This window comes from Callospermophilus lateralis, chromosome 4 (genome assembly GCF_048772815.1).
Source record: "Callospermophilus lateralis isolate mCalLat2 chromosome 4, mCalLat2.hap1, whole genome shotgun sequence".
Classification (NCBI taxonomy): domain Eukaryota; kingdom Metazoa; phylum Chordata; class Mammalia; order Rodentia; family Sciuridae; genus Callospermophilus; species Callospermophilus lateralis.
The window spans coordinates 130,946,859-130,971,981 of NC_135308.1; the positions used below are offsets into that span (position 1 = coordinate 130,946,859).

The window sequence follows — 25,123 nt, forward strand, 5'->3', positions numbered from 1 at the left end:
ACTGTTGTCTCTCCAGAATGACTGTTTTCCTTTGTTGATTATATAGCAAAAGTCTAATGTCCACGGAAGGAAATTCTATTGGGACATTACTGTTGGCTTTGTGTTTAATTCTCTTCTCATGACTGTGCTGGTTTATTTAAGGCCTCTGGCCTTGGTCAGAGGTAAAAATTCTGATGATCTGGATTCTGAGATGACAAAACTTGCAGTATTTAAACATGCAAGGTTTCAGTGGGGTTAATTACCATTTACCATGTCCAAATCCAATCTCAACCTTAAACAAATTATTTGCTTTGGGAATGGAAGAGTAAAGAAACACAAGTCATGCAGATGTCTTTTATGCTTCCTAGAGTGAACATTAGCCAATGTCAAATCTTTTTAGGATGCTATAAATTATTTTTAAAATATGAATAAAGTGCCATGAGTTCATGCATTAGCAGTTTACAAAAGTGTCTGGCTTTTGATGAAAGCAAAGTAAATTTCAAGCAGAGCAAACCAACTCAAGAAAAGAATTAATTCCACAAAGCTATGCGAGGTTAGAGAATTACACTTGCTTTTGCTAAACAAGCATTTAACTTTACAAGCCAAAATACAAAGCTACTGTACCATCCGTACCATCCGTGGCCATTTTCCTCGACTGCCCCGAAGTTGTGGTCAATCTGAATCCAGCTGGCAAGGTTTCTGAGGATCCAGGCATCATGCTGATTCCATGTACTTCACGAGGAGGAAACTGCCTTCTCCAGGTTGAGCCACGTCTAAAATTCTTGTCATCAGTCTGCAGGTACAGAGTCAGAAAGTGCTGTTATGTAAACAAGGTAACAAGTCCAGGTACATGAAACCGTGTGCCTAGAAACATGTAACAGATTATTTGTAATCAGTCCATGGAGTATACAAATGGAACACTTATGCTTCATCTCCAGAGCTCAAAGGATTCCAAAATAAGGAGTTAGGAGATATTTGAAGCAGGAATGTGTTTATAGGACTTTCCATATGGTTGCGAATCTAAGGTTTGGCATCTTTAAAGTAAACATCTTGAAAAAAAATATCTTGAGACAAGTTCTAAGTTGTTTAGGGCCTTGCTAAATTGCTGAAGCTGGCTTTGACCTGTGATCCTCCTGCCTCAGCCTCCTGAGCTGCTGGGATTACAGGTACACCACCACTCCCCTGGTTTATATGGAATTCTTAATAGACTACCAATTTAACTAACTGACATTTAAAGTCAATGTGGGAAATTGATTTTCAGCTCAATTTCATTGTTAGAAATGAACAACAATATAAAGAATTCTTGGGAGTATTGTTTTGTTTTGTTTTTGGTAGCAGGGATTGAACCCAGAGGCACTTCACTAGCACCCCTTAAAAAAATTATCTTGAGACAAATTCTAAGTTGTTTAGGGCCTTGCTAAATTGCTGAAGCTGGCTTTGAACTATAATCCTCCTGCCTCAGCCTCCTGAGCTGCTGGGATTACAGGTACGCCACCACTCCTGGTTTATATGGAATTCTTAATAGACTACCAATTTAACTAACTGACATTTAAAGTCAATGTGGGAAATTGAAAATAAATTAATACATATATTCATTATTAAAATACCTCATGTTGATACCCAAATTTTAGTTAAAAGATGTATGCCATTCTTGTTTTCAACTGTTGTGTTTTATATTGTCTTAGATCTCCAAATGTTTGTAAATGAAGAAAAAAACACTTTCATGGTTGTGGCCTCTCAGACTTTTGAATTCCTAGAGAAGCTAGTGCCTTAAGTATAAATATCCCTCAGTTCTACCAAACCCTTTGTTGCATTGTAGGATTATGCAACTCCTATAATGTTTGTATTCAGGGCTTTAAAATTAGCCAATAAGTTGAGTTTTATTTGACTCCTTATATCTGGTCATTTAGCATACAGTATATATATATATATATATATATATATATATATATATATGTTTACTACAGAATGTTAATGGGAACTATAAGCAACAATGTCATGGGAGAAATAAACACTTTCATGAGATGGGATTAAAAGATATCTTTATAATTAAAGCCCACAAAAGTACATCAGCACTTCTCAGACTATTTCAGTTGAATATGAATGTGATCAGCAAAGTCCAAGAAATAAATTCACTATGATTTTAGGCAAGTTGTTTGGCTATCTTTGTTCTTTCAAAAATAAGTTGAACAAAAGAGACTATAGGGTTTAAATAATGAAATAATGTATTGTGCTTTTAAAAATTAATTTAAAAAAAAAAAAAAAGAAAATTAAAAAAAAAAAAAAAAAAAAAAAAAAAAAAAGAGGCTGACGACTTTTAAAGCAGATAGTCACATCCTATTTATCAGAACTTTCTGCTTGTTCATTACCCTCAGGATGCAACATCATATCCCATGTAGACTGCTGTCTCTACCAAGACAATGTCCTAAGGCCAATCCACATTTTAGAATGTAGCCATAGGCTAGACCTTTAATAATTTGGTTATTCCTTTCTAATTTTAAATAAGAAAATTGTATTCTAAAGTGTAGGAGTTCATCAGTCTACCTCTTTGAATCAGCAATTTAGAATAGGTACCAAAAATACTGCTAAAAAACTTTTAACACTAAAATCAATTAAGTATTAAATGAATTTTTTAAAATATTGATAAGGGGTTGGGGTTATGGCTCAGTAGAGCGCTCACTTAGCATGTGAGGGGCACTAGGTTTGATTCTAGGCACCACATAAAAATAAAATAAAGATATTGCCAACTACAACTAAAAAATCCCAAAATAAAAAAATTGATAAATATCCTGATTGGACAAAAGAATGAATTTATTAAAAGTTAGATTATGGAATATATATTATTTACCATAATCTCCTCCCATAAAGAAGAACAGGAGTTTTATAATATCAAGATCATCTGCCTTGCCCATTTGAATATAGAATTTTTTCCCTATTTTAGGATTTGCTTAGTTCATTCACAAAAATCATTTTAAACAGCCTACTTTTATAGCCAAGAAACACGTGCAGTTTGCAACATAGAATTATGTATCACTGTATTTTCTACTTCATAATAAGGTTTTCTTTTCACTTCTAGAAAAATTTTGCAAAAAAACTCAGGACTACTAAAAGTTTCTGTCAATCACAGGGTTTACTATACCTCCCACATTCCTTCATTCAGGAGGTTTCTTATGTGTTTACTGTCTTCCATATATCTTAAACATATATACATATATATGTATATATGTATGTATATATATCTCATATGTATATGGATTCTAGCATTGAACATAGCTTTCACATCTTTTAATTGTTAAATGTTATTTCATTTATTTTTAAGAAAAATGGAATATTGATCTCTAAAATAATGAAAAGATTAATTTATTGAACATAGAATGTTTATTGAAAATATTTATTGAATTTTTAAACTTTAATATCCTAATATTTTCTGAGAAGATATAATATTTAAGAAACAAGAATCTTATTAAAAAGCTGATCTTAATCAATGTTAATGTTTTAATTGCTTATAATTTAAAAAATTGATCAACATTTTAGTCATTCATGTTGAAAAAAATTGCCATTTGAATTACTTTTCAGTGTTTCTAAGTGCTAAAGTGATATATTTATGAATGCATAATGTTTTTTCCAAAACTAAATAATATCATTTGATAGTTAAGAATAATCATGAGGAAAAATTTAGATTCTATCCACAAAACAAGTATTTTGTTAATTTCCAAGGACCATTTCTTAAAAGTAAGGAGGTTCTGTCATTTTTCCTATGCTCTTGAAGATCCAGATGAGTTTTCGTTTTTGTTCTGGGGTCCTGGGCATTGAACTCAGGGCTTTGTGCCGCCAGGTACCCTTTTGAATATTGGGTAAGAACTTACTTCATCCAGTCGTCGTTCAGTCCCCAGGGCCAAGAGGTTGTTGTATTCTCTTTCGAGAATCTGCCTTGCCTGTTGATAATAAGTTAGAGTTACCATCAATGAAATCACATTTTACTTAAAAAAAATTACATACATTACATTTATCTGAGAATGCATCACAAACTGCAGTTTTGTTATGGGGTCTTGAGGATTTTATTTCTCCATGTCTTTAAGTCACTGCAAATTTTAGCTATAAATACTAGTGAGGGCCATTTTCTTTTGTTCATGGAAGAGTAGATAGATTGCCTCACATCTAATTCTGAGATCAATAAACTTTGATCCCACTTTCTTACTTCATTTCAATTGATTATTTCATATAAACTTTGAAATATTCAAAACAAAAGAAAAAGTGAAGTTGTACCATAAATTTTTAACAGAGTTATGCAGGTACTTCTCAAATTTGGCCCACAGTCATTTTGAGACAGTTTAGATATTAAAAATTCCTGTGCCCTAATCCTTCATAATTGATTTCTTAGAGGACTTGATGTAGATTGGAAAGATTACTTTTAATTTGTATTAAACTCCACTGATTCAAATAATTATCTGGATTTGGGAATCACTGGCATACCCAATGTGAAGTGTCTGCATAATTCAGACAATTTAATAGAAAGAACTGCCTGTCAGAGAGGAAGAGACTGATGGTCATCTATCAGGGATATTGTTTTGGGAATTTGGCATTCAGGGAAGAAATTAGACTAGAAAACCTTCAACACCCTTCTTGTTTAATTTTATGATTTTGTTTTGGCTAGAAATCTAGTAGCTTGATATTAAAATCTTAGTGACACATTTCAAAGACTGTGCTAACTTTTACTAAGAATTATGAATATGTTAAATGAAATAAGCCAGGCACAGAAAGACAAGTATTTCATGATTTCAGACATATGTGGAATCTAAGAAAGTTCACCTCATAGCAGTTGAGTGTAGTCTGTGGCCACTAGAGGCTGGAGAAGGTATGGGGAGGGAATGGGAAGGTTAATTAATGGGTACTAAGTTGCAACTACAAAGATGCAAGATGTTCTGGTGTGCTATTGTTAAGTTCAAAAAGCAAGAAGAAATGATTTAGAAACTTTTACCCTAAAGAAATGATAAATGTTTGAGTAAATACATATGTTTAGCCCGATTTAAATATTATACAGTATAATATATATGGAAACATCACATTAGCCCATTAGTATGTATAATTTTTATGTTTTTATGTATCAGTTAAAAATAAGTTTAATTTAAAAAACAAGAATTGTGAACACAGAGCCTCATTTTTCCTCTAAAAGTTAAGTTTGTCATTACATTAACCAAGACCAATGAGACTTCAGCACGAAGGGGCTTGCCTGAGTGTTCTGTGTTGGAATCTGTAATAATAAAGCTAAGCTGCTGTAGTCAAAATTCTCATCCAAGGCAATAAGTGAGCCATGCACGCCACTTTCAAGAATATTATTGGCATATTCTCGAAGTCCAATTGCTTGTATCCAGCGAATAACTCGATCATTGCTCCATACCAGCACATCTGGGAAAAGAGATGCATCTTGTTAGCCTATAGTACTTTGTTCAGTGAAGACAACCTCTGGTTGAAACAAACCACAGGTGTCCGACCAAGTCACATTTATGCTGATTGGTCCACTCCCTAAGCCACCTAGTCCAGAAACAAAGTTGTCATTTTCAAAATGCTTTCTATCACTGAAACAACAACACTTATTGAAACATGTCACAAAGTTTCTTATTTTCATACTACAGCCCTAGGAGTCCATCTGAAGTTCAATGTTTTTACCACCAGAGGGAGACATTTCTTATTTGTGTCTTGATAACACAGAGAGAGTAAACAGCAAAAGATCTAATACTGTTGTTCCACATCAGAAATATTTATTAACCGCTACTTAAATATTGCATATACACTCAAAGATTTTTATTCTCACATAAAGTAATTTATAAAACAAAAAGAACAGTAAAATAATAACAGACTAAGTACACTGATACTTACCCTAGTATTTTTAATTCATTATTTCCAATAACATACTAATTCAAAAATCAAGTACTAGTCAAGTTGCAAGTTGTTTTGCTTTTGTTAAAAATTAGTAGCTTATTGAGGTACAAAACACTTATATATTTCTATTTCCTAAAAATAAAACCTTCAGAGAAATGTCATATGTTCATTTTTAAAATGAACACTTAGAAAAGTATATTTTATCATTTATTTTCTATTTATTCTCATTATGAGTTGTCAGAATGTAACATGAAAACTAATAAAATAGTCAGAAGAACCATAAAGCTCCATAGAAAATAAAAAATTTTAAGGGATATGGGTCAATGAAAAACATTGAAGCATTTTTCCTCCTTGTAGAAAGGAAAAAATTCCCTATATTAAAACAAGTGTTCCTGTTAATTTTTGTTTTCTGATTGAAATTTATACCTTTTTCAGAAAAGCCTTAAAAATATTTTGAGAAACATTTTTCAGCCTTGGCTGTTTACTTTCGCCTATTTTAATTTTCTATAAAATTCAAGGTAGAATTTGCAGGAAGAGGGAAGAATATTTTATGTTATTTTTTTCAAAAGCATTATTAATTTGTCCTAGTGCATTCATTTAGAACCAACTTGAGTTTTCATCTATTTAACATTAAAGAAGTAAAGTAATGATCCCTACCACATTAATCATAGTTGTTTTAAAGTTCATGTCTGGGGTCAGGGGAAGTACAGTGTCAAGGTCAACTGCAGAATATATCTTCTTATTTTCTGATTCTATTCTCCTGATCTTCCTCCTTTTCACCATTACATGAACTGTTTGATTTTTAAAGTCAAATGCCAGGCATCAATTTTTTTTTTTTTTTGCTTCTAATTCTAATCCTCTTAAAAGTTCACAAATTCTATTCCTCTTAAAAGTTCACCAATGTTTCAGGAGAAAAGTTGTAACAAATGTCAAGCTTATCTCCAGGTTCTTGGTTCCTCCAAACCTGGCAGTTTGGCACCTCTGAATTTCAACCTGCTTTCTCCTTGTGCTCTATGAGACTGGGAAGAAGCAGTCCTGGGTCTTAGGTTTACCATTTAGCTATGCATTTTCTCTTTTGTCCAAGATCTCTAGTCCTGGTTGCCTGAGTTGCTTTCCACGACCTTTAAATACCTATTTATTGATTTATCTATCCTTTCTATTTGTTCTTGGTTAAAATTTTGTTTAATTCAAAGTACTTCATTATAGTCATAAGTAGAAGTTTCTTAAATATGTTCTCTTTTTTGTTTCTGTTCATCCATGATGCCGATAAAGCATTTGTATATGATCTGAAAACTACAGATGTATCTACCCCCATCTCTTTACTTCTGATCTGGCTTGGAATAATCTCATTTGAAAAGAAAGGTGCTAAGTCTTTCTTTGGGTTTAACCATGAAGAACAGGTGAGGGATGTCTGCTTCCCAGTCTTTTTACCACTACCTATTTCATCCAGAGCAGAATGAATTTTTGCAGGAAGTAGGATATTTATTGTCCCTTTCAGAGTTTTTTCTCTTTTTTTCCCCATGTCTTTAGCAAAGCAAAGGAGGTCAAATTTCTCATTGACCTTTAGTAAATAGGGAATTTTATGTTATAAGTTTTCTGGGTCTCCAGTGATGAGTTCTGAAGTGCAGGTTTTCCTCTGAGTTTGCATTAGCTTTTTCGATTGAGGTATGAAGCCTCAGAAAATGGGATGTGAGTTGGTTAGTATTATATTTTGGTTACATTATCAGCTGCTGTTGACTGCAACTGATTCTTTGAACTACTGGTTATCTTGCACTTGAAAATTAAAAGCTGGGCAGGTAGGTATGGGTGGCAACAGTTTTCTGTGTGATTTTACTAAATTCAACATTTTTTTTAAAGATTAATGGAAATATTTTCATCACAAACACACTAAAATTGTCCAGTTTTCTTTGTCCTAGGTAGAGTTATGAGTTAGAAGTGTTTGTTCTTTTCTAGAATTGGGTTAATGTTTTGGTAGTCTAAGATATGTTAGGCTGCCATAATTTTTCTGCAAATATATGTCAATCAAAATTTCCACTGTAATACCTGTAATCAAGAGTGGTCAAATATATAAAATAATACACTTTGTGGGTAAAGACAAATAAAGCATTAAATCAGCTTTTTCAGAAGAGCAACATACTCTTTTTTCATTTTGTAAATCAGAGCCCCTTTCTATAAACCTGTTTTCAGGCATAATTTATGCCTTGACTTTAATGTTCTGTAGGAATCCTCTTGACCTAAACAATAAGTGTTGACTGTTTCCTAGCAACAAATTAAATGTTAGTACATTCTTGATACTTTTTTCACTTTAGAAAGCTGTTTATTAAGGTCAGGGTTAATTAACACTTCAGATATTAACCAAGACCTCTAGTTATAGTTGAGTGTTATTCCTGTAAATGCCACCAGATCAATTATAGGAAATAGAGGCTATTTATGATCTCACTCATTGCTAGTTAGCATATGGAGTTATTTGTATATAATCATAGTGAATCATGGCAGTTTTTCTCAAGGCTACACTCTAACCAGCAATTGCCAAATACTAATATAACATTTGGTATAGAGCCCAATGGGTAATTCTTCTCTTTTAGATCTATCTGTATGTGACGCATTTCATGTGGTGAAACAAGGCATTATAAAATCTAATTGAAAAAAAAAATACTTCAGGAAGAAAACCAGAAAGTGGTCTCCCATTGGCAAAATCTATTTGTGAGCTGAAACACCCTTTGTCAGGTCAAATACACACTGCCTTCTGGGAGTCTGTCTTTGGTCCATTAGTTTCCAAATTTCAATTCAACTGAAGAACAATGTGCTGAGAACGACCTACAATTTCCTGGGTCTCCAAAATGAAACAAAATCAAAAAACTCGATTTTGATAATGGAAAAACACTTTCTTGCTCCTCAGTAATGAGCCAATGAAGTGTTAGGAGACATCCATGTGTGTCTAGTTACTCTTCAATGAACCATATACAGAAAATATCTTTAAACAGTAATTTCAACATACATTCAAGCACGGTCCACAAGAACTAATGTACCATCCAAGAACTATCAGAAAAAAAGTAATTTCTGACACAAATGAAGATTATGGAAATCTAAAATAGGTAACCTTAAATAAAGAATAAAACAGTGCTACATTTTATATTGAGGAAGAGGGAGTAATATGTAAATTAAGTAGTCACCAAATGATGTTAAGATAAAAACAGAGAATCAGGCCTAACTGAATAGGTAATGTGACATAAAAACACCTACTAAATTTAATGAAATGCCTGCTTGTATCAATTTTTAGGTAAGAGAAAATGCAAATAGAGATGAAAGATAAGTAATTTAATATTCAAAAATACCTAAATAATTTTTTATTGTATTTCTCTTAATAAGCCTTTTTTCCCTCCAAGCAACTTCAGTGGATTGATAAATTTTACCCAAAAAAGGTCAATAGACACTTATATCTTATGTCCAAAAATTAAGTTTTAATTAATTTTTGTCCTTCAACAACAATAAGGAACATTCAGTCATCATTAACAAGTATAAAATTTAATGTATTCTTCTTTTTATTTTTTTTAGTTGTAGATGGACACAATATCTTTATTTTTATTTATTTATTTTTATGTGTTGCTGAGGATGGAACTCAGGGCCTCACACATGCGAGGCAAGTGCTTCTACCACTGAGCCACAACTCCAGCCCTCTTCCTCTTTCCCCCTGCACATGAAGATGTTCAACATTTAGATAGTTGCTATATTTGAAATGGCTTTAGTGTGTTCCTCAGTTTCATGTGTTGGAAGCTTGGATCAGAGGTAGGGCCTAGTTAGAGGCCCTGTGGTCCATTGAGGGCACTGCCCTCCTAAGGGATGAAGGTCATTCTTGGGATCCCTTGGTAGTTCTCTCGAGAGGGTGGATTTTTGTAGAAATTGGATCCTGCAACTACCCCCCCGCCAACTTTCTGGCTTCAGGTCAGTAATGTGATTTCTTGTTACCACTATGCTCCCACCATTGTCATCCTCCATGAGGTGACATAGTCAAGGGGATCTCTGTAAACTCCTGAGCCAAGGTATTTGGACTCTCAGTCTCCCAAAAAAAGGAGATATATGAACCTATTTTTGTTTAAAAATTAATATGCCTCAGGCCAGGCATACACGTGGCTGGGTAGGATCATGACTTCAAAGCTTGCCTCAGAACCAGCGCAGCACTAAGCAACTCAGTGAGACCCTGTCTCTTAATAAAATACAAAAAAGGGACAGGGATATGGTTCAGTGGTTGAGTGCCCCTGAGTTCAACCCCTGGTACCCCCCAAAAATAAATAAATAAACTTAATATAACTTAGGTATTTTGTTATAGTAACACAAAACTAATACAATGTTTAATTATTAAATATAATACTTTTCAATACATTTGCAATATGCGGTTCTTGGTATTTGAATTAACCAGTTTTGGATACAGAGTAGTTGCAGAATTAACAATGTTCCTAAAACCATGCTCAGCTAAAATTATTGATGCACTAATCTAGTTTCTAGGGGAAAAGCTTCTATATGTGTAATTATAATCCAAAAGAAAATTTTTGGATGCTGAAAATTTAAATTATGTAAGTCAAAGTAGAATTGCAAAAAATTGTTTCTCTGAATCATAACAACAATGTTCCATTAAAAGTTTGACAAAAACATCTGCGTGGAGATATTTTCAATATAAGAAAAATTAACAGGTCCAGAGGGATAAATCTCCATTCAAAAAAATCAATAATATGTCCCAAATGAAATATTCACTCTATAATGTGACAATTTCCTTTCCTGTGTTATAATTAGGAAAACAAATGACAATAACACTTTTAACCAAAAAGGTATGCTGCTTAATGACCATTGCAATGTCTACACAAAAAAAGAAAAAAGAAAAGAAAAGAAAAAGAAAGAAGGAAAAGATAAAACATCAGAGAAAAGGAATTTGATATGAAAGACAGACATATTACCCTTTATTTCATGTTGGCTTGCTTCTCGTCTTCTCTCTAGTTCTTTTCTGTCATAATTCAACCTTTTTAAGCACATAATTCCATACTGTAAACTTGTTCTGTTATTAAAAAAAAAAAAGAACACATTAAATTTACTCAGCAGGTGGAGACTTTCCTTTGCTGAATACTAGGCAACACTATGCACAATTTCTTAGGACATCTGGTTGATAAATTACATTTCCAATTCAGTCCTCCAGTATTGGAAGGAAATAAGTTTATAATTATTCTAGGCACACAATGCTTACAAAACATTTTCTTTCTAAAGAGGAGAAAAATTATTTGCAAAATAAGAAATACAGCTTCGAAAATAACCTGGGTCATGTTGTTCATCTATACGTCTTTGCCTTCCACTTAGCTCTCTCTACATTATGTGCTAACAAATTCATATTTTACTCGTTTACCAAAAAAAAAAAAAAAAAAAAATTAAAGTCACCTGAAGGAGATACAAGGAAAATTGTTAGAAATGGATACCCTGTTCTTAAGCTGAGGAGAAAATAAGCATAAGACATGAGTAATTTCAGTAATACAATAGAGAACAAAATAGGAAAAGGAACAGTCAATAACTCTGATAACCGAGTATTACAGGGGAGAAAGAGTCAGCAGATATTGAGACTTTATGTGGAAAGGAAGAGCAGAAAATTGATCCTTAAAAGATCAGGTAGCAAGAAAATGGTTATTAAGGAAAATGTTGCAGCATCAGGAACACGGGCTTGCAGATGAATGTCAAAGGTGTTGTGACAGTGAGGCATTCCCTCCAGAATGTAAACCCAGGCCAGGATGTAGGAGAACACTGTTATATAAGCAGAGTGGGGTGTTTCCAGGAGAGCTTTGCATTTAGAGAATAAAGGTCTCATGGCAAAAAAGGGCATGGGGAAAATAGGTAATCCCAGGGTATAGGAAAACCAATTAAGGGGGAACAGCCATGGATATGAAAAGAAAATCCTGACTTTAGTGATGTTCAGAGAGAAGAAACTAGAAGATTTTTGTGTTATTAGATGTAAGGTCCATGGCAGTGTGATAGGAAAAAAGAATCTCTAGGTTTAGAAGCACAATCATTAGCTATTGGTAAAATTTAAGTGTTAAAAAATATACACATTTAAACATATATATGTTTAAATGTGTGTTTTATATATATATATATATATATATATATATATATATATATACCAGGTGACATGTAATGACTTGTAATAATTTTAATATATACACACCTAGAAAAACTACAAAAATAGAATTTCCTAAAGATTCAGCCCCCAAAAAATCAACTTAGGCTCTATGAAAATGAAATTTTCTGTTGGCATATTTCCACAAACTTTGGGTATATAATACAAACACAGCTCTACATTGCAATCTCTGTCCTCTGCTGCCTGGAAATATTTTTCCAAGTGGATGAACATAGATATTTTGAATAGCACATTTTTTTATGTGTCAAACATCTATTTTTGTTTTAATAACATACACATTACTTATTGTTTCACTTTAATATTCTTTGGCAAACACCTACCGATGGAAACTATCCACCATTTTTAAATGGACACGAAGATCTTTCTTTGTTAGATGATCTAACATTCTTGCATCAACCAAGCATTCCATAAAATAACTTCTGTACTGAGGTAATCCCAGGCTGGGCAGCCATTCATTTCCAATCCATTCATGGTTCATGTCTCCATAAGCCAGGGTCTGTAGAAAAACCGGACACTAGAATTGTTTTATAGCAGTCAAGTTTCTTAACCAATAAAGTGAGATGGTAATTGGAGGATATTATCCATTATTATAACTGATATAATTACTCTGACATGAAAACACTGGAGAAATAATATTAAGCCTATAAATATTCAATTTACTTTCATACAAAATGAAATCTGAATACATTTATCAAATTATTTGCCTATAGAACATAATTGTTCACTTTACATTATCAAAAGGAATTATACTTTGTCTAAATATGTAATTTGTTAAGAAATAAATTCGAATTAGAGATATACTATGAGTTTTGAGCTTCAAGATTCCTTCTTTATATTAATGGGTCTATTTAACTTTACTTCTATCTGTCAGCCAGTACTCCAACATTTCCCTCTTTTCAATGCAACCATTGCAGTGTAATAGTGAACCTGGATATGAAATTAAAGCTTCAACAAATAGAGAAAAGAGCAATGAGGTTAGGCAGACAGAGTGCTGAAGCATTAAATCAAAATTATTATTCCCTAGAAGAGCATGTGGGTAGCATTTCATAAAGACCATAATCGAAGCTCTTTCTAGAAATCAATCAATTTAAACTGTACTTAAAGAAGTAGGGCATGATTCAAAACTATGAAAGACAATCTAATTCTTTAATATAGTAATAAGAACTGAACTTGCCAAATACTGGTACAACAGCTAAAATAAAAATCAAATCAACAATCACCACTAAACTCATTTTTTTTAAAGGATATTTTTTATCTCTCTCTTAATAGAGAATTTCCTATAAAATTCTATTTATACATGTTTTTTACTACATAAAAATCAAACCAGAAATTCATACTTCTAACTTACATACCTAGTGAAAATCTAGGAGCTTACCTTTTTTAAAATTGATAAAACTCTTAATAAGATCAAAATTCAATGCAATTCTAAGTTGTGACACTATGCTTAAATATAGGTCCTAATAATATTACTCAAACTTTTCTTATGTTCACGTTTGAATCACATTGATCATAACACGTTTATTCTTTTAGTTATACAACATCTAGAAATACTGTAGAAAATGTGCAGCTTCCTTACAAACATGTTTATTGAAAGCATAGATGCTTGTTGCCTATGGTCACTGTAGTAAAAGACAGTGTCTTCTTGACATGCAGTCTGTAGTGCTGACACCTGTCCCTCATACACCTGTATGAGCCCCAGTCCTCATACACTCTACAGGATACCTTAAAGCTTATAGAACTCCAAATTAGCCTTTTAAATTTCCCCCCATAGATCCAACTTGAGTGATTCCTGTTAAAATACATCCAGGGGTTATTTCAGAGATACTGAAGTTACAGATCATTCTTTGGGGAAGAAATAAAATTACCCTGCCATAAAAACCAGTTATGAAATGATTATGATATTATTTGCAAAACATCCTATTTAAAAAGACACATGTAACATAGATTTAAGCATCCATATCAGCTTAATATTGAGATAAGTAAAAATTTCAAATATTTAAAATATGACTTACGGCAGTTTTCTAATTTTTATCCTCATAGCCTACTAAATGATACTTGGCTTAAAGCATATAAATTTCCTACCTGGGCCCAGCTTCCTTCCTCAGATTCTTTCTGTGTTAGCAGCAGGAAATGATTAATAAAGCAGGTAAATATAAGTTAATTTCAAATGAATACAGAAATTTTTTTCCTAGCAAAAGCAACATTTTTATATAAAATGTTATCATTACATAAGCATATATATAGATTTTTACTACAATGTACAACTATTAATCTCCCAGATCAAAAGGGAATACAGGGCAACAATATAGGTCTGAATTAATTCTAATTTTAAATATATTTATACATAATGGATTTTCATGATATTGCAAACATTTGATCTGGTCATTCCAAATCTACTTAAGTCTTCAGCATATAATTTTCCAAATGTAATGTGCTATAATACAAACTTCTGATAATATATAATTACATATATATGATAGAGAAATATTACACAAAATACATTATTGAAGCAAAAAGAGTAACTATATTTTTAATACTTTGTGGTAATCAAATGGATTTCAACAACAGCCAACAAAATAAAACAAAAATCAAGTACAACAAACTAAACCAAAAAATAAAATTAGTATTTGAAATTTGATTTTATCCATCATAAACTTCTAGAAAATCAATGTTCCAAATAGAGATAAAACTGAAAGGACGTTGAATTAAAAAATAAGTGGCTAAAGTTAAAATGTATGATGTGCCCAACTTTGCTACTTTATATGAAAAGTGACTATGTATAACGTTGTGTTTTAAAAATTGATAAGTAGAGGTCCCAAGAAGTAATTAAAAACTGTGCTTTTGAAAACCTGAGATGCTAAAGCATAAGAAACTACATAATTATTTTTTTAAATGAGGATTCAATCTAAACTTTTCTATAACAAGCTTAATTTGGATTGGTAACATGCTGAGACCTGTTAATGTACCCAATGGCAAATATTTATTGTTGGCATACTACAAACTTAAGATATTTGTTACTTTATGGCAATCCAACACTGTTTCATTTAAATATGTCAAATCAGTGTTGTAAAATAAAATTGTAACAAAAATATTAGTTATCTTTGCATGTCATATAAAAGCAACCTAAAATAAATTAGTTTTTAAATCCAAATAGCAGTAAAATAACTTTCCTTCAGGTTCAATAAAGCGGTAAAGACTAACCGTTTTTGCTGGAGCTGCAAGATTTTCCATTTCTTCATGGGTCACCCAAACGTTGCCTGAAGGCTAGGGAGGAGCCCAGAGAGAAGCAAGGAATCCAGGAGGCAAGAGAGTAAAGAGAAAGGCAGCACCTCTGTGAGTAACAGCATCTCAGCTGGCCACAGTGCCCCTGCCCTAGTAGCATGCAGGACAGACAGCCTTGGTGTTTGGCTCAGGGCTCCCTTTTTCTTCTACTATGGGGGATTAAATAGACAGAGGCTTGCAGTGAAGCTCATGGGACAGCTTTAAAAGACACTTCTGTGATTATTAATCAGAAAAAGGGAAGTATCAAAATTTGCATTTCAAAGGTATATAACTAAGAGCTCCATTTCTGTAATAATGAAGAACTGATTAGAGAAGAATGCAGTTTTATTTTTTTCTTTAAAAAATGATGGAACATATGGTTTGTTGCATTATTATCAAAATTTCACTCACATAATTTTGATTCATCAGTGTCCTTGGATAGAGAAAAAAAAATGACTGTCAATATAAAGCTGAAAGTGCTATCATAACCTGTCTGGAAATCAGCATCAGCTTTTTCCAGATGATTTTTTTCTTTTGCAATTCAGTATTCATGTCATTTTTCTGTATGCTTATAAGTGAAAAATAAATAAAATGCTATTTTTTTATTTAATAAAAGATATTTCAGCCTCACTAAAATTAACTGTCAAACTGCAAAACTTGTACATTTCCTTATTCTTCAATAGTATCCTATACCATTATAGAAGGAAAAAAAAAATCCTATTCTACAATGCAAAAAAAAAAAAAACAAAAAAACTATCATATTATGAAGTCCCCTTTGATTTCTAAATAAGTCAATATTTGATATTAGTTCTATTGTGATGGAGAAACCAAACTTGATAATAAAGTGAAATTTTAATAACCTTATGATAAAGAACCAACACCTGGGGAAAGGGTTAATTTTCCCCACTCAGTCAGTTTCTCTACAGGGAGCTTAATTAATCCTTGGTCCTTATCTATTGGATTGTAAAAAGTTGTCTCTAGGAGTCTAATGACTCCCTCATGAAATGTAAACACCCCTGGGTCAGGCTTTCAAGGCCAGAGATTCAACAGGTTTCTGTAAAGAGTCATTTCTTCTTATATTTTGTAATTTTCTGAATCGCTGTAGGAATGTAGCTTCATCAGGTAATTGCTAGTATAAATTGTCTTGTCAGTTACATGCCAATTAACTGCAGCCTAAACTATAAACTTGTAGGCTTAATTCTTAGAAATATAGTTCTTAGGGAGATAAACTCAAGTCATCCTGAGTGACTGCTGCCTGTGGTCTTTGTTCTACACCTGTGAACTACTTGTTGCAAATTCCTTGTGCATGGTCTTGGGACACATAGGCCAAGAATTCCAACCCACCAATGTTGTAATGGTTAAGAAATGATGTCAAATTTCCTATAAATGTCCCATGTAATTGCAGCTCTGGGCCTAGACCTTCAGAGCACTAGCTACCTCAACTGGGTCCCCTGGAGTAAATAAACCTGATTCTCCAACCTGCCCAGTGGTGCTTGGTCTCTTGCTGACCACAATTTCCATAACATTATATAATGAATAATGAACAATTTCTAATTCAAAGTCCGTATAATAACATATAGAATCAGTACATTATTTATGGTACTGGTTATTGTAAACACTCGCATCAAATTCTACCATTTATCAGAATCTACCATTTCAGTGGGATGTCTTTAAGAATGCTTCAAGGTCGCCCAAATACTCATGAAATTTACTTTTTATGATTTGACTTGTAACTTGTTTTGGAAGAGGTTCAATTTTAAAGAATTGGAAACAGCAAAGTTGATGTCCAACCTCATGCGTAAGTCAGCACTATAATTCACTATGTCCTTTTCTACCACTTGCATAATACCATGGCTAACTTTGTTCGTATTATAAATAATGTAATTCAATATAATTTAAAAAGTGACCATATATAAACTAAATTGTTGAATACAATTTTATATAAATGAAATATCATATAAATGATGTGTGTCTCTGTGTGTGTGTGTGTGTGTGTGTGTGTGTGTGTGTGTGTGTCTGACAGGCTAAGATATATATATATATATATATATATATATATATATATATATATATATATTTAAGTAACAAAGGGAGTTGGTAAGAGAGATTTATAATGAAAAGTAAATCATAATTTCAAATGTTAGATATCACATATATAAAATTCTTATTCTCTTATTGCTTTAGAATTTGAAAGATAGCCCATTTTTCCCTATAAGCAAAATATGTGCACTCTTAGAAAACACATTTTAGAATACAGGAGCCATTTATGTCATTTAAAATCCCTCCCTTCTAGGAGGATGTTGGAATGGTGTTCATTATAAACAGACAGCTGTATAGGCAGATATTAAACATCAGATCGTTTGGAAGATAATTGTATTTATTGACCTAGGAAGAGTGTACTGTATTAAGAAGACTTCAAACTCATCTGTTACACCTGTTGATCACATTGCTTTGTCAGAGTGGCTGTAGTTTTGTTCAAAAATGATGAATATTTGAGGGAAAAAATCATTTAAGCCAGTCCTATTTATACTCGTTTCTGTAACTTCTACTTTACTTCTGTATCCAAACAATGAAAATTTCACTCCTTCCAAAAGAAACTTGTCTAGTATTATCTCATATTGTAATAGAAATTTGTATAGTCTCTCTCAGGTTATTTTAAAGTCTATGTTTGCCAGTTTACCACTGTATTCTAGAATGTGGAAGATGCTGGAAAGTATGTAATCTGTTATCTTTACTTGAAAAAATGAGTATATATCCAGGGCATTTTGCTGAAATGTTGTTGGCAAATGTTGTTGTATGTCAGATGTTCCCATTTGATGTGGGGTTTTACCTGTAAAGAGCATTGCCTGCCTATAATCTTGTAAAGTAACCCACAAGATAGCTAGCTATACAACCCAATAGTTGAGGTTTTAATGAGCTTCTTTTACAAGCAAGTCCACATAAAGTAAGTGAAATATTCAGATTCTGTTCTTTCCACCTTCCTCTGGTTGTATTATGAAAGAGTAGTTTAGAGCCCAGAGTTTCAGAGAAGAATGTCTCTAACAGAATAGCTACAGCAAGAGGCTTTGAGCAACCAAAGACATAAGGTGCCATGGAATTAAAGGTAAAGAGAATACAAACAGTGGGATGGAAAAGCATAAAGAAGAAACTTCACAGAATCTGGCTGTGGTTCTCTGAGAGCCCTAAGCATCATTTACTCACCATGGCTGGCAGCCTGTGTTGCAACCCCTCAAATATCTGAACTGGGGAATGCAAAATAGTAGTCATTCTTATGGCTAATATCATCTGAGCCTAATAGATGATTTATAAAAATTCAATTCCAGTTATCAAATTATCATCAGGAGGCTTGAGTTCTAGAATGGGCCCTTTGTATTAACTACCCTGAGACCTTTCTAAACCTCTCTAAATTTCAGATTCTCCATCTCTTCAGTGAAACTAAAAGCACATATTTCATACTAGAAAAATATGGAGAACTTTAAATTATAGTATAGTAGGACACAGGACTGGGACTCAGCAAGTGAAATCCCTGGTTGCTCAATTTAAGTAAGCACTAAATTCAGTGTTGTTCAAGTGCAAGTTTGGCACTTGACCATTGGAACTTACTTAAATTTTGTGCTAGCCTAGAGGTGCCTCATCTGCCTCTTTAGTACAGATAGAGTACTTAGAAAGTATTATCAAAGGAGAACTGAGGAGAAAAGTCCTAATTAATATGAAGAATTCAAGTACTTGCCCAATTAAATCATTCTGAAGAAGTTATGACAGAAGAATAAATATTAAAATGAACTTAAGGAACAACTCATGAAAATGAATCACAGGAAAACTCTCTTGCTGTCAGAGATACAGGATCAGTAAATATCAGCTAGATCTCAGAATCATCCTAAATCTTATGGAGTTCCAAGTAATATTTGTTATGACCTAGGTCATTTTGAAGTATGGTTTTATACTGTAATTTGTAATTGAATTACAAATTAAAGTAACTTGAAATTTACGTTTTACACTTCAATGTCTAGATTTATATTTCTCCCCCTTTGGATTTTTGCTTCTCATTTTAAGAGCTTTTGGTTCTCATTTATTTAATTTATCTAACTATACCTCATTTTATTCTCAGTATTGAGACTTATGAGGCTAGTAAAAATGAAAAGAGGATCAAAGCAGGCTGAAAGAATGCAGTAAGAAAGAAGGAAGACCCCTGCAGAGAAGGAAAGAAGGAGCTCAGATTTGGGGTCAAAGGACACATGAGTGTCACCCTAAATGAGTCACTTAACTTCTCTATATCTGTTTTCCCCATCTGTAAAAGAGACAAATAAAAGTCCCATTCTCATAGTGTGAACATGAAGCTTGGATGAGTTATTACAAGAAACTCAAAACAGTGGCTGACTTTTAGCCATTGTTATTGATTATTGAAGTTGGTTTTGCTGTAATTCCACTGATTTCTATTGCTGAAACTTTACTAAGCAACTTCCACTGAAGCAAATCCTTGGTTCAGTAAATACTCTCTATTTCCCTTATACATTGTGGGACCTAATGCCTGCTTTATCCCTTATGTTTTTGTACAAAACTGTTGAAAAATATGGTTGTCAAAGATCATTCATCTTTGTTTCCAAATCTATTTATTTCCACTGCACTTGCTTTTTCTTTTTTGGATTATGTGATTTAAATAGATATTACATTAAAAAAGTATTTTTGCTTACATATAAACAGGAAGTCAAATTATTTGAAAAGACCAGATAAAGGCAAATCGGAAAACACAAAATCAATGAGATACAATTTTATCAAAGTTTGGGGAGGAAAGTATAACTGTCCAGAAGGATTTGCACTCACATATCTCTTTGAGTTATCTAGAAGTTATCACTTAAAAGTAAAGAAATAATAACATCAATAAAAAGCTGAACTAGGAAAAGGGAAGACTTAATGAATGAGGTCAGGGACAATGTGAAACTCCAGGCATTGGAAACTACTCTAAGTCCCAGAGGCATCCTCTAAATTTGCAAATGGCTGAATATCTGAATACTTCTACTTAAGATAAAAGACCAATTGTTTTCTTTATGACATCTCTCTTGAGCTGAATTTTAATTAGCTGATTATTTCCATCCCCATTCAATTAGGTAAAAGGTCTTCCTCGGTAATAGTAGTTTAGGAAAAAGAAAAAGAAAGCTGGAAGATTAGGGCTGGCCCAAGGAAATAATAAAGGCGACTTTCAGACTTTCCTTGTGGGGTCCAGTTCATTTCATCTAGACAGGAAAGGAGGCAGAATCAGACTGAATCTCTAGTCAGCTAATAACAAAACAAAACAGAAAGCCCTAACACACACACACACACACACACACACACACACACACACCCCTATCCTAGATAGACACTCCTGACTAAAACACGGGAACCCAAAGATACAAACATGTTTCCATGATTTGAACTAATATAAGTATTCTTAGAGATATGACAACATTTCTTTTAAAACACAAATTGCTTTTGTATTTTCTACACATAAATCCTATCATAATTTTAGGTAATATTTAAGATGTCAATCTTTGTTTTATGAATTAGATTTGTATGTGTGTGTGTGTGTGTGTGTGTGTTACTAGGGATTGAACCCAGGGCCTTGCACATGCTAGGTAAGCACTCTACACTGAGCAACATATCCAGCCTCTATTTTATTTTGAAACAGAGTTGCCCAGGTTGAGGAAGCTGGCCTCAAAATTGCCATCCTCCGACCTCAGCCTACCAGGTATCTGAGAATTCAGGCATGTGTCTTTATGCCTGATTAAATTAAATATAACTAATTAATGAATTAATTTTAATTAGATATATATGACAGCAGAATGCATTTTGATTCATTGTACACAATTGCAGCACAACTTTTCATTTCTGGTTGTACATGATTTAGCATCACACCATATGTGCAGTCATACATGTACCTAGGGTAATAATGTCCACCTCATTCCACCATCTTGATGTCCCCTTCCCACCTCTCCCTTTGCCCCATCAAAATTCTTTTATTTTCCCTATGTCCTCCACCCCCATTATGGATCAGCATCCACTTATCAGAGAGAATTTGGCCTTTGATTTTTTGGGATTGGCTTACTTCACTTAGCATGATATTCTCCAACTCTATCCATTTACCTGAAAATGCCATAATTTTATTCTCTTTTAATGCTGGGTAATATTTCATTATGTATATATATCACTGTTTCTTTATTCATTCATCTATTGAAGGGCTCCACAATTTAGTGCATTGTGCTGCTATAAGCACTGATGTGGCTGTGTACCTGTAGTATGCTGTTTTTAAATCCTTTGAGTATCAACCAAGGAGTGGGATAGCTAGGTAAAATGGTGGTTTCATTCAAAGTTTTCTAAGGAATCTCCTTACTGTTTTCCAGATTGGTTGCACCAATTTGTGATCTCAACAGAAATGTATGAGTGTGCCTTTTCCCCCACATCCTCATCAACAGACTACAATTTCATGTGAACCTTTTGATTCATGAAGCAAAACCTATTTGAAATATATGGGAAATGAGTAAATTTTCCATGTAGATGGTAAAAGAATTATTTAGTAGATAATTTTTAAAGCTTGAGACACAACTTGTCTCATGTATCTTGCATCAATAGTTGGCAGATGGCATATATCCTCTGTGAAAAAAGAACTTTTATAATTAATAAAAAGATAAATATTCCCATAATTCTAAGGAAAAACTGAAAAGATTGTGAATAGACACTCCGTGTGTATAACTAGATCAAACAAAACATTTTGAAAATTCAACTTTTCTAGTATTTTTAAAACTTTGTTTGTTTGTTTATTTTTTTAATTTATTTTAATGTGGTACTGAGGTTGGAACCTAGTGCCTTCCATGTGCTGGGCAAGTAATCTACTACTACTGAGCAACAACTCAGCCCCGTTACTAGTAATTTTAACTGAAGCTGACCAAAAGAGGGAAAATGGCAACACAAAGCAATTTGGAAATTAAATTCATAAGTGTTAAGAGTATAAATGCTCTATACACAAATATTGCTATGCAAATAAACATAGCTCATGCAACAACATGTTACATGTATAATTTCACACATAATGAATATTATTATATAAGAAAAATTTTAATAGCATCTCTATAAAGATATACAGAAATTAAAAATTATATTGCAATTTAATATTTAATGAAATGAGAACATGTACCTATTATCCTACGTCCATGTTCTATTACTAAATGTCAAAAGAGAAGGATGCAATAATGTGCTATGTTAAATAATAAACATTTACACTATTTTTGCTTGGTCTTCTGGGGGATGAATCGAGAAGAGAGAACTTTAAAATGTTTTCCATAAATATACAATGGTAACTCAGGAGAGGAACTAAATACAGACTCTGGAAGTTCAGCAGAGACTTTTCAGAGGCATTATATGATGTCTCTGGATGGATGGATTGTGGGGGGTCTTGTGACTCTGTTGGGAAGAACGTTCCAGACTGAGCAATTGCAGAAAAAGCCATTGCAAAGGCTCATAAGTGGTACAGAAATTTAAGATATTGAAAGTAGTTCTGCATTGTTAAATCTGAATCTGGAAATAAAACCTTTAAGGTGGACTGAGGTGAGATCCAGAAAAGTTTCATAAGCTCTCTCCACTTCTCCTGTTCTGTAAACAATTGAGTGTAGTTTTATCATTAATATTTTGTAGTTTAAACTGTCTCTGTTTAAACAGTTTTAGAAAAATAGTGCTTAATTTTTTTTTCCATTAAGGAATGGACCATGCTGCTAAATAAAAATAATAAAGTATATCTGATTTTTTAATCTAGAATTTGGGACTTTGCTGTAATTTATGCAGAATTTGAAGGCTTTTATGGTTTTTTTACATGGGATCTTCAGAAGAGAGTGTTGAAATAGACCAATTGTGATGCTTTTCTCAGCTGAAAATTAGTCAGGAAATTCATCAGATCTGAAATTGTTTACAACAATTTAATGGCCTTCTCAGTTTTCATTTTAGGTGTATTATGAATTTATGAGTATTGCTCAAGCAGTACTCTAGCTACAGTAAAGAGCTATTATCTTCATTTAAAAATAATATTATAGCTAAGAGTTTTTATGATAAAGTATATATATATAGTTTATAGGATATATGTATGTATATATACATACACATATATATATATACATATATGTTTGTGTGTATATATGTATATATATACATATATATATATATATATATAACATGGTATTTAGAAAGATATTAAAATTGAATTATGCAAAATAGATATAAGTCTTTTAAGTTTGACCTTGAATTCATGTCATTAGAATCTTGAATATTGGAAAGAAAAATAAGTATAAATATAACAGAGATGAAGCAAATTCTTTAAAATTGTTTAAGACTATAAACAAAAAGTTATCTTCAGGTTAATTTTGAGCCTGAGAACTGCAATAAAATATCACTTTTCTGACTTTTACCCACTTCCAAATTTATCTTATTCTCCTATATTTTATTATGTTGTGTAAGACCTGGTAGAATGAATCGGACATAACTTCCCTATGTTCATATATGAATACATGACCAGTGTAACTCCACATCATGTAGAACCACAAGAATGGGAATTTATATTTCATGTATATATAATATGTCAAAATACACTCTACTGTCATGTATACCTAAAACAAATAAAAAAAAGGGATTGTAGAATCTTGTTAACATCAGAAACCATATACTTTATCAACAAAATATGTAATTCGGGAATGAAATAAAGAAAGAAAGAATGCAGTATTATTTTTGAGTTTCTCTTTGTGTTTTGTTAATTTAACATTAACTTAATGTTTAGGAACAAATTATAAAAAGGATTGGTGATTTATAAATTACAAGAAAACAGATTTTGAAGTGAAGCATTCTACTTGGTATTTACAAATAATCAATCCTCATATAATTTCATCATAATGAAATTGCTTAAAAGTTAGTAGTTAGTATTACATCTTCAGAAAGCACTAATGCTGATAGCTCCATCTCCTAAGATTCTGGATTATATTTTTAAAAAAGAAAGGAATAATAAAGAAAAGAAAACCCCGTAGAAAAGTACACTCAGGAACTTGATGCTCAGTAGAAAAATCTAAACTTTAGTTTAAATGCTAGCTCAGAAGTCTGTTTTGGTTTCAGCCTTCAAGTCTGATATGAATCACAGCTCCTCAATTGAAAACCTATTAAAAGTAGCAGCAAGGTTAATGAAGAGCAAGCTAAATCTCTTTAGAATAATTCATGCTGACATTGAAATGTGTGCTGTCACATTTTGCTCTGTGGACTTAGACATGCTGCTATTTGCCCAGCACTGGGGAAGGGTAGAGCATAAATTGACTCACAGTTCGCGATGTTGGAGGAGCTGAAGGACTTGTTAGGGAAACCATCTCCTGGATTGCTAATCGGAGCTTTAAGCGATGCAGAGGATTGCTGATTCCAATTTCTCTCTGAATCTCAGTGTCTGATAAAGCAGACATGATGGCACCACTCTTCACGTTGGCTCGGCAAGCTGCCACATACCAGGCAGGCATTCCCAACCAGAGCTGTTGGATAAGATAAAACACAATCAGGTTGTAAAAATAACAATAATTAACCTTTTAGTGTCTTTTATATTCCAGTGATTATTCTAAGTACCTTACATATATGAACTCATTTATTGCTCATACCCCATGAAGTCAAGGCTATTATTCTCCCTGGAGGAGATAGGTGCACAGAGACATTAAGTGATTTGTTCAAAAACACCAGTGAGGTAGTAATGGAACCAGGATTTGAAATTGTGGTGTTTTCATATATAAAAGTGAAATCTGCATCAAATCCCTTCTTATGTATAAGGGCAAGAAGAAGAGCTAT

General features: G+C 32.8%; 1 protein-coding gene across 28 annotated transcripts in view; it reads right to left on the bottom strand.

The window, feature by feature from the left end:
* The window catches only part of Ppfia2 (PPFI scaffold protein A2), a 448,465-nt gene that overhangs the window by 2,726 nt on the left and 420,616 nt on the right, over positions 1 to 25,123 (bottom strand). For 13 of the 28 annotated variants that reach the window (XM_076853182.1, XM_076853164.1, XM_076853160.1 and 10 more), the window contains 8 exons: positions 24,616 to 24,816; positions 15,233 to 15,295; positions 14,114 to 14,143; positions 12,352 to 12,545; positions 10,809 to 10,906; positions 5,210 to 5,385; positions 3,846 to 3,914; positions 613 to 772 (listed from right to left, as the gene is read on the bottom strand). In XM_076853182.1, the coding sequence (XP_076709297.1) occupies positions 613 to 772; positions 3,846 to 3,914; positions 5,210 to 5,385; positions 10,809 to 10,906; positions 12,352 to 12,545; positions 14,114 to 14,143; positions 15,233 to 15,295; positions 24,616 to 24,816 (991 nt within the window). The remainder of the gene's footprint in view (positions 1 to 612; positions 773 to 3,845; positions 3,915 to 5,209; positions 5,386 to 10,808; positions 10,907 to 12,351; positions 12,546 to 14,113; positions 14,144 to 15,232; positions 15,296 to 24,615; positions 24,817 to 25,123) is intronic. The other 15 variants (XM_076853162.1, XM_076853161.1, XM_076853179.1 and 12 more) reach the window with 4 other exon arrangements.